At 40.7% G+C, this 13,595-nt stretch overlaps 1 protein-coding gene across 2 annotated transcripts in view; it reads right to left on the reverse strand.

Moving 5' to 3' along the window:
• Nucleotides 1–12,831, reverse strand: part of cnih3 (cornichon family AMPA receptor auxiliary protein 3) — a gene marked incomplete at both ends in the record, with an annotated part of 92,981 nt that extends 80,150 nt beyond the window's left edge. For both annotated transcript variants that reach the window (XM_083899052.1, XM_083899053.1), the window contains one exon: nt 12,754–12,831. In XM_083899052.1, coding sequence (XP_083755178.1) covers nt 12,754–12,831 — 78 coding nt within the window. The remainder of the gene's footprint in view (nt 1–12,753) is intronic.
• Between the last annotated feature and the right edge of the window lie 764 nt (nt 12,832–13,595).

Here is a 13,595-nt window from a genome sequence, read left to right on the forward strand (position 1 = left end):
TTTACATGGCTACTTATTAATCAAGCTCTGGAACAAAGTAAGGTTGTTTTTCAAACTTAAAGACTCCAACCTTTATTTGTTTCTGCTAATCATTAACTGTGCCGCCTGTCACACTGACTGTTATACACTACAGGACAATGTATGCAAATCTTGTTGAGTGTAATTCCTCAAGTCCACATAAGCCTCACCTTTTCACTCGAGATCACATGGCCCAGATACATTGTCACAGACTAAACATAGCCACAAAGAAAACACTGGGATAGCAATTTGTCTAATGTTGCAAGTATTGTATCAGTGATGGAGCGGCTTAATGGGCAGGGCTTCTGAAAATGCACTGCGATAAGACTAAAATTGCCATGAGTCCTACGTGACATTATCACTAAAAAAGCTAATGAAAAATAGGAAGCAAAGCTGTTTAAACTGCGCATTTGTCAACATTAATGCTGACAATAATCTGTTATTGTTCAGCTATGATGATTGGGTGTTGCAGCAGGTGATGATGCTGTATTGTGAAAGGAAAGAAATAAAAAAGTGGAACAGAAAGAAAAGGAGAGGACAAGGATTACCCATATAATCCCCCAGTGTATGCACTGTGCAGTGAAAACAATAGAAACAGTGGAGTCAGGATGATGGATGAGGAGACCGTGGGGGTTAATGAACACATGGATCGATGCCGGACCAACCAAGCTATATAGTGAATGCCACCTCCATTAGCTTCCAGCGGCTGGTGCCAGAAAGCCCTGTTGACAATCTGCCTCATTGAGATTACAATCGGCTGCATCACCTATGCATTTCTTTCACTTGATGTCTTACTAGGGCAACTTGAGCGCAAGCTACTTTCTTTGCAATTCCAGGTAATTTAGTGGAAAATCAGTGGGACTGTGATCTAGGGATATCACTTTTTCCAAAAAGTTTGACATGCACAAGTTAAGGTAGCTTGTTTGTTTGTTACTTTGCCATCTACAGTGTAGGGCAGTGTTCCAAACTATCGTGACCAAAATCAAATTTGATTTTATGTTTTATGTTCATGTTATTCAAAACCTATATACATATACACTGAACTAAAAGGTTGGTAAAATTTACAAAAGAAATCTCCTGTGACCCCAAAACACTTCCACATTAACTATTTCCAAGTGAATCCATTGCCGCCGATCTTTCCCCCATAGTCTGATTGTGTGTTGCACTGTTACACCCCACGACACAGCAACGGTTTAGCATGGTTGAGATGGTAAGTAACAGCAAATTAAGAAAACTAAGACACGTAGTGAAGTACAGGAAGTAAAGGAAGCCTCCAACATGGCGGCCGCGCCAAGTTATGATGTCACGTGCCCGAGTCCTATTAGATTACACGTGGATTAAACGGGAAACGCTCGTTATCTATTTTTTCCATTTTTAATTTCAGCACAAATTCGGAAAATGGAAAAACGAGTCGTTATCCGTTTTTTCATTTTGATTTTGTAAACGAGAATCCGAGAAAACAAGTAGTTTTTTCGTTTTTTTTCTGGTTTTATTTTGAAAAACGAATGAACGTCTTGATCACGGATTGAAGCTAGATTCTACTTATAAAACACTGCCACATGCTGATGAAGGAGGGCATTACTGAGACAAATATCCATGCATTCCAATGTGTGTTTTGGCGATCCACACACTGATGTACGATCCACAAATGCGTGTGTGACAATCCGCGTAGATCCACGTGTGGAATTGTGAATTGTGAATTGACAAATGCGATTTTCAGTTTTACAAATGTCACGTGATTTACAAATGCACATCTTCATTTGTAAAAATAAATATACAAATTGGGTTTGTTTTTTTTTATTTGTGGATCACAATCTGCACATTCGTGTGGATCTGTGCGACTTTCATGCAAAGAATGTCTCAACATTCCATAACTGTGGAAAGCGAGGAATGACTGTTCAGGGGCCTCATTTATAAACGTTGCGTACACACAAAAGACTAAAAAAAAAAAATAAAAAATTCTTCACTGGCCACTGGGACACTGTGAATGCCAGTAACTGGTTCCAAGCCATAGAAGTTCCTTTAATGAAATGGGAAACATTGTGTGTGGTTGATTGTTACTTAGTTAGAATGTTCCTGACCTATATTTTTTTATTGCACAAGTGCTGTATAATGAAATCATAGCTGCCCCTACTGCTGCAAAACAACAAGGATGCAAACCAATTGGTATTAATAGAATTTGAAGACCAAATAAATGCCTCAAATAGCAAGAGAACACTGCAAAACAAAAGAACAATATAACATTTCCATTCTCACATTAACAGATAACTGATTTCAAATGTTCTTTTAAGTGCAATTATGACTTTTTAGCCTGTTAGTCTGTGCTTCCATGCTTCTGAAATGCTTCCCATAAGACAAAGGTTCTCAAAAGTTGATGTTCAGGGTGAAACGAGTCTTTAAGAATGTTATGTGCTCTCCTGAAGCAATTTGTGTGGTAAATGACCTCCAGAGAGGAGCGAGTGGAGCTGATGGTTTTCTGTGGGACTGTGGAAACAGCCCTCTGGAGTATGTTCTTTTGTGCTGAGGAGCAGCTGGCAAACCGCTCTGAGACGCAATAACCCAGCACTTTTGATAGTGCAGTGATAAAAAGACACAAGGAGCTTCTTAGCCAAGTTGAAATGGAAGAAATACCAGCTCTGCTGTCCCTTTTTAGCCAGAGTAGTGGTATTTGTAATCCACAAAAGACCTCTCCACACAGTGTCAATTGATGACAGTGGGATTAATGAAAATTAATGATTATTTTGTTTTGAAAAGTCCATGCCCATGGATATCATTGCTTTTGGAGCAGACTGCAGCTCAGGCTCCATTTTTCTGTCAGAACCTGACCCAAACCCCACATGTGTATTTTGGTTGTAGCCTTTATTTATAGTTATGCCAAAAAGCTATTGTTCCATCCAGGAAGAAGCAACTAATAGCCCCATGATGAACACATCCGCACATACAGATACACTTTATGTGTCATCACCAACACTATTATGAGTATAATAGAATTTCAGACTCATCATTTACGACAATCAGTTCTTCTTAAATAACTCCTGTAACCACTGATAACTATAATCCAACCACAGTGGGGTTTATTTTGAGTTGTTGTGGAGGAAAGAATAATATCCATTAGGTTTATATCCATATTGGGTTTTTATATCACTGTGTTTATTTCTTTTTTACCAAATGGATCATGAATATTCAATTCTCCTGTCAAAGCTTCCCCTCTAAAGTAGGGCTGCAACGATTAGTCGACGTAATCGATTAAGTCGAGTACAAAAATTTGTTGATGATAAAATTTAAGCGTCAACGCGTCATGTTATTGTTGTTGTAAATCACACACCGGCCGATTCATACTCAGCTGTAACTGCAGTGTAAACAAACGCACACTCGCGATATCCAGAACTAGCTACAGGAAGTGCTGGGGCAAGTATTCCTCGCTGTTTACATCCCACAAGGAAGCAGAGAAGAAAAACGCACAAATTATGGCGGAAACAGAAGAGGCTTGAAAACTCCGAACCAAAGTTTCCAAAGTTTGGGAACATTTCACTGAAAATAGACCGAAACACATTAAATGCAATCTCTGTGAAGCGCAACTCTCATTCCATGGTAGCACTACAGCGGTGCACAAACACCTTAAACGTCAACACCCTGGAGCCGCTGTATCATCACGTTCCGCAGAGAAGTGAGTTCACAAATGAAGTTGATTCCTCGTAGATATTTTAATGCTCATTTATGAATTTCCCATCGACCTATGATGCAAGTACATAATACGTCTGTGTCGTACGTCTATCCGTCGGAAAATCATGGACGAAGCTAGCTTGGTGAACGCTTGTCCACTTACGTTAATGCCTACTTTACGGCAGTAATCTGCGAATTACAGGCGAAGCTGTTTTGACTTAACTTCACTGATAATGAATTGTAAACCTCTTTCACTTATCAACTGTGTGATTTCGAGCATATTAATTTGATATTTAAGCTGCAAGAAATCTGTGATCATTTATTTTAGGTAATTTAACTGTGATAAATGTCGTGTAATTAAAGCACATACGTGAGTCCACTGTATGTAGGTTAAACACAAGTCTAAAATAGGTGCTAACCATGATTAGTCGACTATTCGAACAAATAATCTATAGATTAGTCGACAACAAAAATAATTGTTAGTTGCAGCCCTACTGTAAAGAAAGGTAATCAAACAAGACAACAATTTCTGTGATCCCACTATGGTACCAGACTCTATCAAACTTTGTCTTTTGTGATTGTATTGGCTGAAGGACAACCAGCAGCAGAAATCACATACTGTACATTTCAGATTTACAGTCTACATTAAGTGACTCTGGATTAAATATTATTGGACCAACTAAATTATGTATCATATAGAATTCCCTATGCAGCATTGAAGTAAATATTGAATGAGTGAATTCTTTAAGACATAGCCAACAATTGAATCAAAAATATTAAGTTGCGGCCACATCTTTATTTCACGCTGTTATTAAGACATGAATAATCCAGGTGGAGACAGTGCAAAGTTTGAACGCCCTCACCAGCACATTTTCAATTGCTTTGGTCTGATCCCGTCTGAGTTAAAGATTAGACATTCAACTCGGAGAAACTTTTCTTTGATAAATCGTCCCTGTGTTACTTTGTTCTCTCCTTGCATTGTCCCCCTTTCCTTCTTTTACATGATTGATTGATTGATTGATTTTATTCTGCAGCACTCATCTATCCGTCCAGTCCAGTCCACCCAAGGCTGAACCCGGAGTGCATGAAATCTGTAGTCTCTGAGGCCTTTTCCCCCTTTTCTTCTCCATCATACCATCGTCACTGCAGCTCCTGTCATGCATGTCTCCTTCATCCTTCCTCCATTCATCTTCCTGTGACTTACTCTGCTCCTTTCCTGTGGGTCTTGTCCACTCTGTCCTCGGAGGACCATTACGGTGGATGTCTGTGGTGTTTCACAGCAAAGGAGCAAGCATAGACTTTGAAAAGACCTAAAGCCATGTTTGGTTAAATATAATTTCAGTATTGATTCCTCATTTTCATATAGAGGTAAACCAATATGGCTTTTCATTTTTTTTATCTTTCATATTTGGCATGTTGGCTAAGAACACAATTTCCTGCAAAGTGACAACAGATAGTACTGTTATCGCTTTACAAGCACTTCTACCAAATCATGTATTGACTAAACACTCTCTGTCTCTCCAATCTGCACTTTTGTTCGTGCGCTGCAGTTTAAATAAAAATGTATGTATTAACTAAACATTTAACCATAAAACAGGTCATCTGAAAAACTTAAACTTCCTCCAAAAACAACTTGTTTTATTGACTCAGCAGAATGTACCAATAATAAAGTGTTTAAACCTGCAAATACATAAAACTACTTTAAAACTTGCTGTATCTCATCAAGGGAAAGTCGTCCTAGAGAAGGTGCATTCGCTCAATGCACTTTCTCTTCTGCCAACTTCTCTCTAAAACTTGCACATTGCAACAACTTGTTTTGCTCCACCATCAGAACACCGTAGAGACAGGAACAGATGAGGGAGTGTTATGGTTGTTCTGTGCGAACGATTATTCACGACACCTCTGTTAAACCCGTGAATGCCTTGTGTACTTGTCAAAATCTCAGTGTGACGCAGAACGTGCTCAGCAAGGAAGTGATGCTGACAGCAACGTTAGCTGGTGCCCTTTAAAATACCATGCTACAGTTTGTATGCAATCCTGATGTGTAGTGTCGCTTTGTGTGAGCTCAGTTAAGGCAAGTGGAAGGGACAGGGTGGATTAAATAAAGACGTAATTACATTATTTGAATTATTATGTACACGTGTTCACGTTTTACACTACTTGCTAATTATCCATCACACGTATACTTGAATACAAGAGAAAAAGGTCTTGAATTGTTATACAGTTCCTCTTGAAATGGCATAAAAAAACATCACATTAGCTTTTACATTATGTAAGTCATGCATATAAGCATGACCATGTATCATAAGATCCTTACCCTTCTAATTTAATTAAGTTTAAACTCTTCTACAGTCATTATTTTTATTGTTTCTATGAACCACCATGCTGGCCGCTTAATATGCAGCAGAAATAAACGGGATGGATACTGCGTTCAACCTATTGGAGTTCACTGCGCATTTTAAATCCATGAAGATCGACCGATATATAACAAAACTTGACAGACTGAATATACAGTATCTGATCCTTACCCCAGCATGCTTTTTAATGAGTTTGGAAACAGCCAGTGAGGAGATTATTCCAGGCCTGCAGTGTCCTGACATCTTTAAAGTGATAGTTCGGAATTTTGGACATAAGACCTATTTTCCAACTCAGCCGGTGTGATGGAGACGTCTGGAGACGTTTTCAAGAAATTTCATTCAGTTCTTCTAGTTGCCGAGTCGCTGATGCTATGGCTAGCGCAAGTCAATGATACAAGTTAGCATGGCATTAAAAACACTCATACCGACTCCATAGTGCACCCGAGGCAAATCGATTGTAACGGCAGACTATCGATGTACATATCTGTGTTGATAGAATGTTTGAAATAAAACCAACCTTGCAATTTGAAGGATTTATGTCTCAGCAGCAGCGCGGTCATACTTCCGGCAGCGGCGGACTAATTCCGCTGCCGGAAGTATAGTGCTGAGAAAGTAGTCCCTCAAAAATTCATGCGATGCGACGATGGTCATATATATATATACACACACAATATTTCTTGGAATATTTTGAGGTTTAAATATTGATTTAACCCAATTGTTTACATTTTATGGACTATAACGTGGTTAAAAATTAACAGAAATTTCAAGGTTTAAACATAACAAGAATCTAAGTCAATTTGAGGGTGAATTGTCACGCCAGAAAACATCTGTTGCTAATATAAAATTATAAACACAAATTCCTCCTCGAGGTTAAAGTGCAGCCAAAACCAATTCTGCCTGCTGCTTTAGTTACAATTGCATCTAAACAAAGTTAACAGCAGGAGGTGGTTTGCTCCGTGTCTGATGCTGCAAAACAGAACTAGTTCAGTGCAACTGAGGAGACTTTTTAGGAACAAACTCACTGCTCTCTTGTTAGTCTCTCTGAGGAAATGCTGCGGGTGAATGAGCTATAGTGCTGCTGCACTGATATGGATTACAGAAACCCAAGGCAAGTGGCAGTGTAAGTTAAAAATAATTTGATTTTAAGTGTAACTAAACCCATAAAAAAAACTTTTACAGTTTCAACATACACTCCAAGTGTATGTGTGTATCTGCTAATGTTAATTGTTCATCCAGGTGCAAATTGTCACTGTTTCTTCTGCCTCTGGTCAAACGCCAGCTACTGCCTTTACATGTTGCCATTTTCTTAGTCCACTTGTTTCACTGGCACAAGGTTTGTTCCACATTTCGTCTAATCAGTGTGAGGTTTCTTGTCCCAGAGCCTTCCCTTTTTTTTATTTTTTTTTATCTCCACTGCTTGGAAATCTCACTGGGGGGGGGATTTTTCACTCACCTGCAACTGCTGTTAAACTCACTACCAGACCACACCCCCGCTCCCCACCCTGCCTTCCTCAGCTCTCAGCCCACTTCTTGGCATTGTTTTTCTTCAAAATCAATTATTTGGCAGAGTTAGCTACTGGGGGTGGGGGGGGGGGTGATTCATTTTAATCATCCATCCATTCATACAATTCTACTACTTTATCCGCCACATGAGGGTTGCAGCGGGAGCTGTGCCAATCTCAGCTGACAAAGCGTTAACCACGACAACAACCATGTGGCCCTGATTAAAATAAAGCAATAAAAATCTCCCAGCCTTACAGATTTCTCACAATTGCTGACTTTGTTATGTACCAGCACAGTCCCCTTCACCTCTCCTATAATATTGGTGTTACATGAAAAACATAATCAAAAGATAATGGAGTTGTGTGATATATGACGACTGACATCGTTGATCAGCAAGAGATACACAGTACTTCTTTATTAATAGTGATATTAGTCAAATTATGGCAATTTGGTCAGCGGAACTGGTCCATGCTTTCATACCTCACAGCATCTTCCACATAATAAACACAACAAAAAGTACCATAACATAATGGAAACCCCAACTGGGTGAGTACATTTTATCAGTTTGACATTTTACCCTCTGCCACGCTTGCGAGGACAGCCTTTACATCATAACTGCACCACCAGGCTCACCACATCTATCAAATGTGCACCAAAAGGAGCGTCTGACTCGCTCTCGACTTTAATGACACTTAGAGCACATTAGGGACGGTGGGTACAAGGGAGGGGGATCACTCAAGCAGAGGAGCTGCGAAAGCACTGAACCGTGGAGCTCAGGGGAGGTCGCAGTTCACCCTCTATCATAATTAAAATGGCTTCCAAGTCGCTTCAGCAAGTACTCCCATGGGGGACTGTGATGTGATCTTGTATCTTAAGTGATGAGCAGACTGGTCCTGCCCCCGCAAGTGGTCGGAAATGAGACATTTGCGGGGTAATTAAATAAGACATTTGCTTTAATATTGTTTTTAGTCCAACTGGGCACACGTCTTGGTAGGTTGCCAAAATCGTATTAGAAAGCATTCACTGGGGCAGATCGGAGAATATAGAGGAGATAGTGGGAGACATGTGTGGGAGTTTGGTAACTGATGCTGATTGAGTATTTTGTTTTGTTGTAGTTGATCTGAAAGTCCATAATAAAAGGATAACATTTCAGCACCGTCTATGAGTTGTGTTTACAGCCTTATAACGTAATCCATCCCGTCATGGAAGACTTTGTACAGTCAAATGGCAGAAAAAGCCAGTGCTCCCTGTGGCTGTTTTATTACATCTCTACTTATAGAATCTTCGATGTACTTTCTACTCTGCAAAGAAACCTGGAAAATAAAAAATTGCCTGGAGTCATGTGTCACGTGATGCATAATGAAGCATCTCTTGTATTTCTCATCCAAACAATGATAAAGTGGGCACTGTGCACACTGATGCTCATAGTAAGTCATCTGCCAAGACTGAAGGCTGTCAATCAAACAGTTTTGCGAAACAGAAAATCTGTTGGTGCGCTGTGTGAAAGCACTGAGCTCCTGCAGTGGTATACAAAGTCAGCACTGCACAAACTGGTGTCCTTAGTAAGTCACCTGCCAAGAGTGAAGTCTGTTAGTGGCTGATTGGACAGTTATGCGATTAAAAGACGGACACAATTTATAAGTATATCATTAATGCTGTAATCCAGTCAATCATGCTGTGAACTTTTACAGCACCACAGTCAGTTCTGGTGCTGCTTTATTACCTGACCCACTTATGGTGAAGATTATTGGCAGAAGCATTGGTTATTTTTCAGTGATTGTTAAAGTGACACAGTCAAGGATGTCAATGTCTCCGAGATTATTTGATGATACATCGACTTGCAACAGAGTGACTGACACCTCTGAGCAGGTCTGCAACGCCTGTACTGGCACTGCCCAATGGCATTGAGCTTCCTGTGTGCCACATGTTATTGAAGTCGTCTTAACCATTATTCATTCATAAATGTACTATTGTTCTTTTGTCAATTTTATCTAGGTTAAATTCATTTCAAATATCTTGATAAATCAAGCTATATATATATATATAATTTTTTTTTTTTAATAAAATGCTATAACATAGACTACTGTACCTGGTCGGAATCAACTTATCAGGAGGAAATCCTACATTGTGTTACGTCAGTGAACCGTTACAGCACCACAGTCTTGTTCTGGCCCTGTTTCATTGTCTGACCCACTTATAATGAAGACCTCAAACCACATAGAGTCAAGTGATTAATGATAATAGATTTTCTAAAGATAGCAAACATGCCTTTCTCACTTTTTTCATGATTTTTTTTTTTTTTTTTTAACCCAGACTTTAACAGCACAGTTTGATTGGCAGAAGTATCGGTTACTCCCAGTGAGTGTTAATGAAACATTCATCAGCACCTGAAAATACATAGAGAAGACAAGCTAATGAGCTACTTCACCCAGCAGCGGATGATTTGATGGATTAAGGTCAATTACTGACAGAAGTCCACCTTTGTGCAGTCGTTTGTCATTCTGTAACTCAGTGACTCAGAAGCACATGCTACCTGCTGACAGGACTGGTGAAAAGTCTGAGTCAGAGCACTTCATTTCTCACTTTATTCCCATTGTTTTATTTCTGTGTGTGTGTTTTTTTTTCCTTCTACATGGCCTGTTTCTGTTTCATACAGCCTCTTCTCTGTTCATGTTCATTTTATTTATAGGCTGATTGTTCCCAGGGTAGGTTTGACTCAGCACGCGCGCTCTTTGTTACCAATGCGCTGCTTGCTCAGGGGGTTAAAGTAACTTGACTCCTATTTTTAAGCAGATTATGTCAATAACATAAAATGTAACAGTTGCAGCCAAAATAAATCAAAAAATAAAATCCCCGCATTTGGCAGGTGGCTGGTGATGGGGCCAATTCCAATTCCTATTTTAACCCTCAAGCTCAACCCTTAATCTTAACTGGCCCTCAAAACCAAGTGTTGAGGGTTATTTTGTCACTTAGAAATGGGACACCCCTTAAATGCAGATACGTCTTCAGACTGTAGGGGGCAGAATAACGCGAAAGCTGCGTCCAGTCTGTCAACTCCAAAAAAGAAGAAGAAGAACACATTTACGTCACGATTATTTATTACGATCCGTTTGTCAGTCAAGTTATTAGGTTGTCAGTTAGTTATAAGATGATACTCATACAAATATCACAACCATGGACATATTCAGCTGACAGTTACCACACACCACGGCTTATTGAAAAGTAAACCATAGCAAACGATCGCTTGTCCGCACCGGCCGACTATTGACAAAAGATCGTAAAATAAATGTTACGCAACAATAATGTAAGTAATCCATAATATGGGCCTAAGCTAAGATAATACAATGGTTTTCGTAATTTCTATATATCTATTAACAAAGAAAATACTTAAATTGTAGCGTACTCATTTAGCTGCTTTCGACGCCATCTTTGTTATGACAAAACACGCAATGCATTCTGGGTAGCCCTTGCTCCCAAGGGTGGTCTCGGAAAATCTCAATATTGAGGGCGATACAGCCCTTAAACTTGCCCCTCAACTTATTTTTTCTGAGAATCTGGACAGCACTTGCACTAACGGGAGCGCACATTTTTGAGATTGAGGGTTAAGATTGAGGATTAAGCAAAGGAATTGGAATTCACCCTTAATGTGCAGCCTTGGCTCTGCTCTCTTCTTTTCACAGCTCCACATATTTCCCAGCTCGCAGCCTCTTCCTAATTATGTTCCCTCGCAGTATGGAACCCCACAGCTTAGTATTGTTGCTGCGTGTCTGTATGTCGCCGTGAATGGGGGAAATCGGTGGAGGAGGCTTTCCCTACTGTTTTCTGCCGTGTTAAGCAGAATGCGAGATAAAGCCCGATGCAACGTGGGGATTATTGCTGAAGCTACAGAATGTTTGCCTTCCATTGTGTTTCCTTCCACCGCTGTTGGAATTCACATCAGACAGAACTGAAGGAAAGCGCTTGCCGCCTTTAGCTCTGGAGTATGAATCAGGATTCTTTAAGATGTTTGTCACATGATTTGTCCTTATGTTTTTACATAATCACTCCTTCTGTCAGAGTCTGCACTGTCACTGTCGCCGTTGTTCGATTTCTGCTCCGTGAGCCGACACATGGGTCAGTGTCTGACGGACGCGCGGACGGATTATTAGCTGTAATTGCCTCAGCATCAATCATCAGGTCTGTTGATGTTTCCAGTACAAAAAAAAAAAAGAGGCAGCCCTGTGGCTGTAGCCTGGAAGACCTGACCCAAATATGTCTTTACATAAGGCCCCTGCATGATGGAGATGGTTGCTCAGGGAGCAAATAATGAGATAATTCACATATCATGATGCAGTCTGTCATATTGGCACTGGTGTATGAGCTTTGGGGTTTGATTAGAGGCAGAGGAAGAGAGGAGAGAGATGAGATGAGAGGGAGATCAGGCTCAAGATACAAGATTTCCTCACTGATGTGGAAGCACGAGGGTTTCATTGATCTCGGATTCTGCACGTGAGTGCGGGCATTCATGGATATCAAACTGGGTCATCACTACAGCTAATTAATTTGAGGAAAATATTGTGATTTATCTGAGATATGACTTCATTACATTCAAACTTTATTCACTGTACGAGACTCCATCAAAATATTAACTCGATATTGGAATGCGAGGTTGAAAACTTGAATGTAGTTGGACTGTAGATTTATACAACATTAGTTTCTGTCTTTGCAGTAGTGCTGACACTAACGATTATTTTCATAATGTTTCGATATTTCTTTCGATATTTCCGCGATTAATCGCGTAGTTGTGCGGTCCATAAAATGTCTGAAAATGTTGAAAAACAAAATGATGATGCTCTCAAATGTCTTGTTTTGTCCACAAACCAACCTTGTTTTGTTTTAATCAATTATTTGAAAACATTCCCATTTAAGATGCTGACAAAAAAGAAAGAAAAAAACTGTCTGACAAACTGATTAGTAGGCGATTACTCGTAAAGGAATTGTGTTTTTAAATTGAGATTTTGATTTTTTGGGAATACAGGTGCACACCTGTCCTTCTGTGGAAATGAAAAAATCCTGCAGCTTTAAACTGTGCACTAGCTTCACACACAGTGGGGTCCGTTTGCACAAGGATTGCGAGCAGTGTACACCTCACACACCTGTGTCCAGCAGACACATCTGCATCTACTGTGATGGAAAATGAATCTCAGAATAAAGCCAATGTTCAGGTACTTACGTGCCATATTGCGAAGAAGATCAGGGACACACAGAGGACCAGAGACAGCATGTAGCAGAAGGCAGCAAAAGTGAACATAATTGAAAAGGGAAACGATGAAGAATTTCCCAGAGGAGCACAATCCCACTGACAAACATCTACAAAAAAAAAAGAGTCAAGGTGGGGAAAGAGAAGCCAAGATGAGGAAAGTTCTCACGGTGCCAGGGAGAGCCGAGACGGTACCGGCACCATGGCTTCGCCCTTCGCAACAAATTGTTGCAGGAAACCTCCTCAGATGATGATGATGGTAGTGTTGATGATGGTGATGATGATGGTGATGGTGATGAGGAGCCGCCGCGCGTCCTCCCACCAGCAGCAGCAGCAGCGCCGATGTGACTGAAGTCAGAGCTGCTCTCAAATCAGCGCACTTGGCGTGATCAGCGCTCAGCGGCCGCGGCGTCAGAGAGATGCTCATGTGAACCGCAGGATGTGAGGCGGCAGTTTCGTTCACGGACCTGGTGAGAGGAGGAGAGTGACGCGCAAAAGCACCGGGGAAAGGTGAACGCGTCGGTGATCCATTCAGCGGCGGCAGGAGCAGTCAGTGAGTCAGTCAGTCAGTCAGTCAGTGCTACTGTTGCTGACTCTGACTAGAGCTCCACCACCTTCTCTCTCTCTCCTCTCTCCCTCTCTCCCTCTCTCTCCCCCTGAAAAATCAGCTGCAGTATAAGCGGGGAGCGCAGCGCGTGAACAGGTGGATTTAAAAAGCGCAGCGCGCGCGGTGCCTGCGCCTGTGTTTCCTGCGTGGTGCGTGCGCGTGTGTCCAAATCTCCAGTATATTTCCCATTCATGTATTTTATTTTATT

The sequence above is a fragment of the Microchirus variegatus genome, assembly GCF_963457635.1.
Source record: "Microchirus variegatus genome assembly, chromosome: 12".
NCBI classification, from domain to species: Eukaryota; Metazoa; Chordata; class Actinopteri; order Pleuronectiformes; family Soleidae; genus Microchirus; species Microchirus variegatus.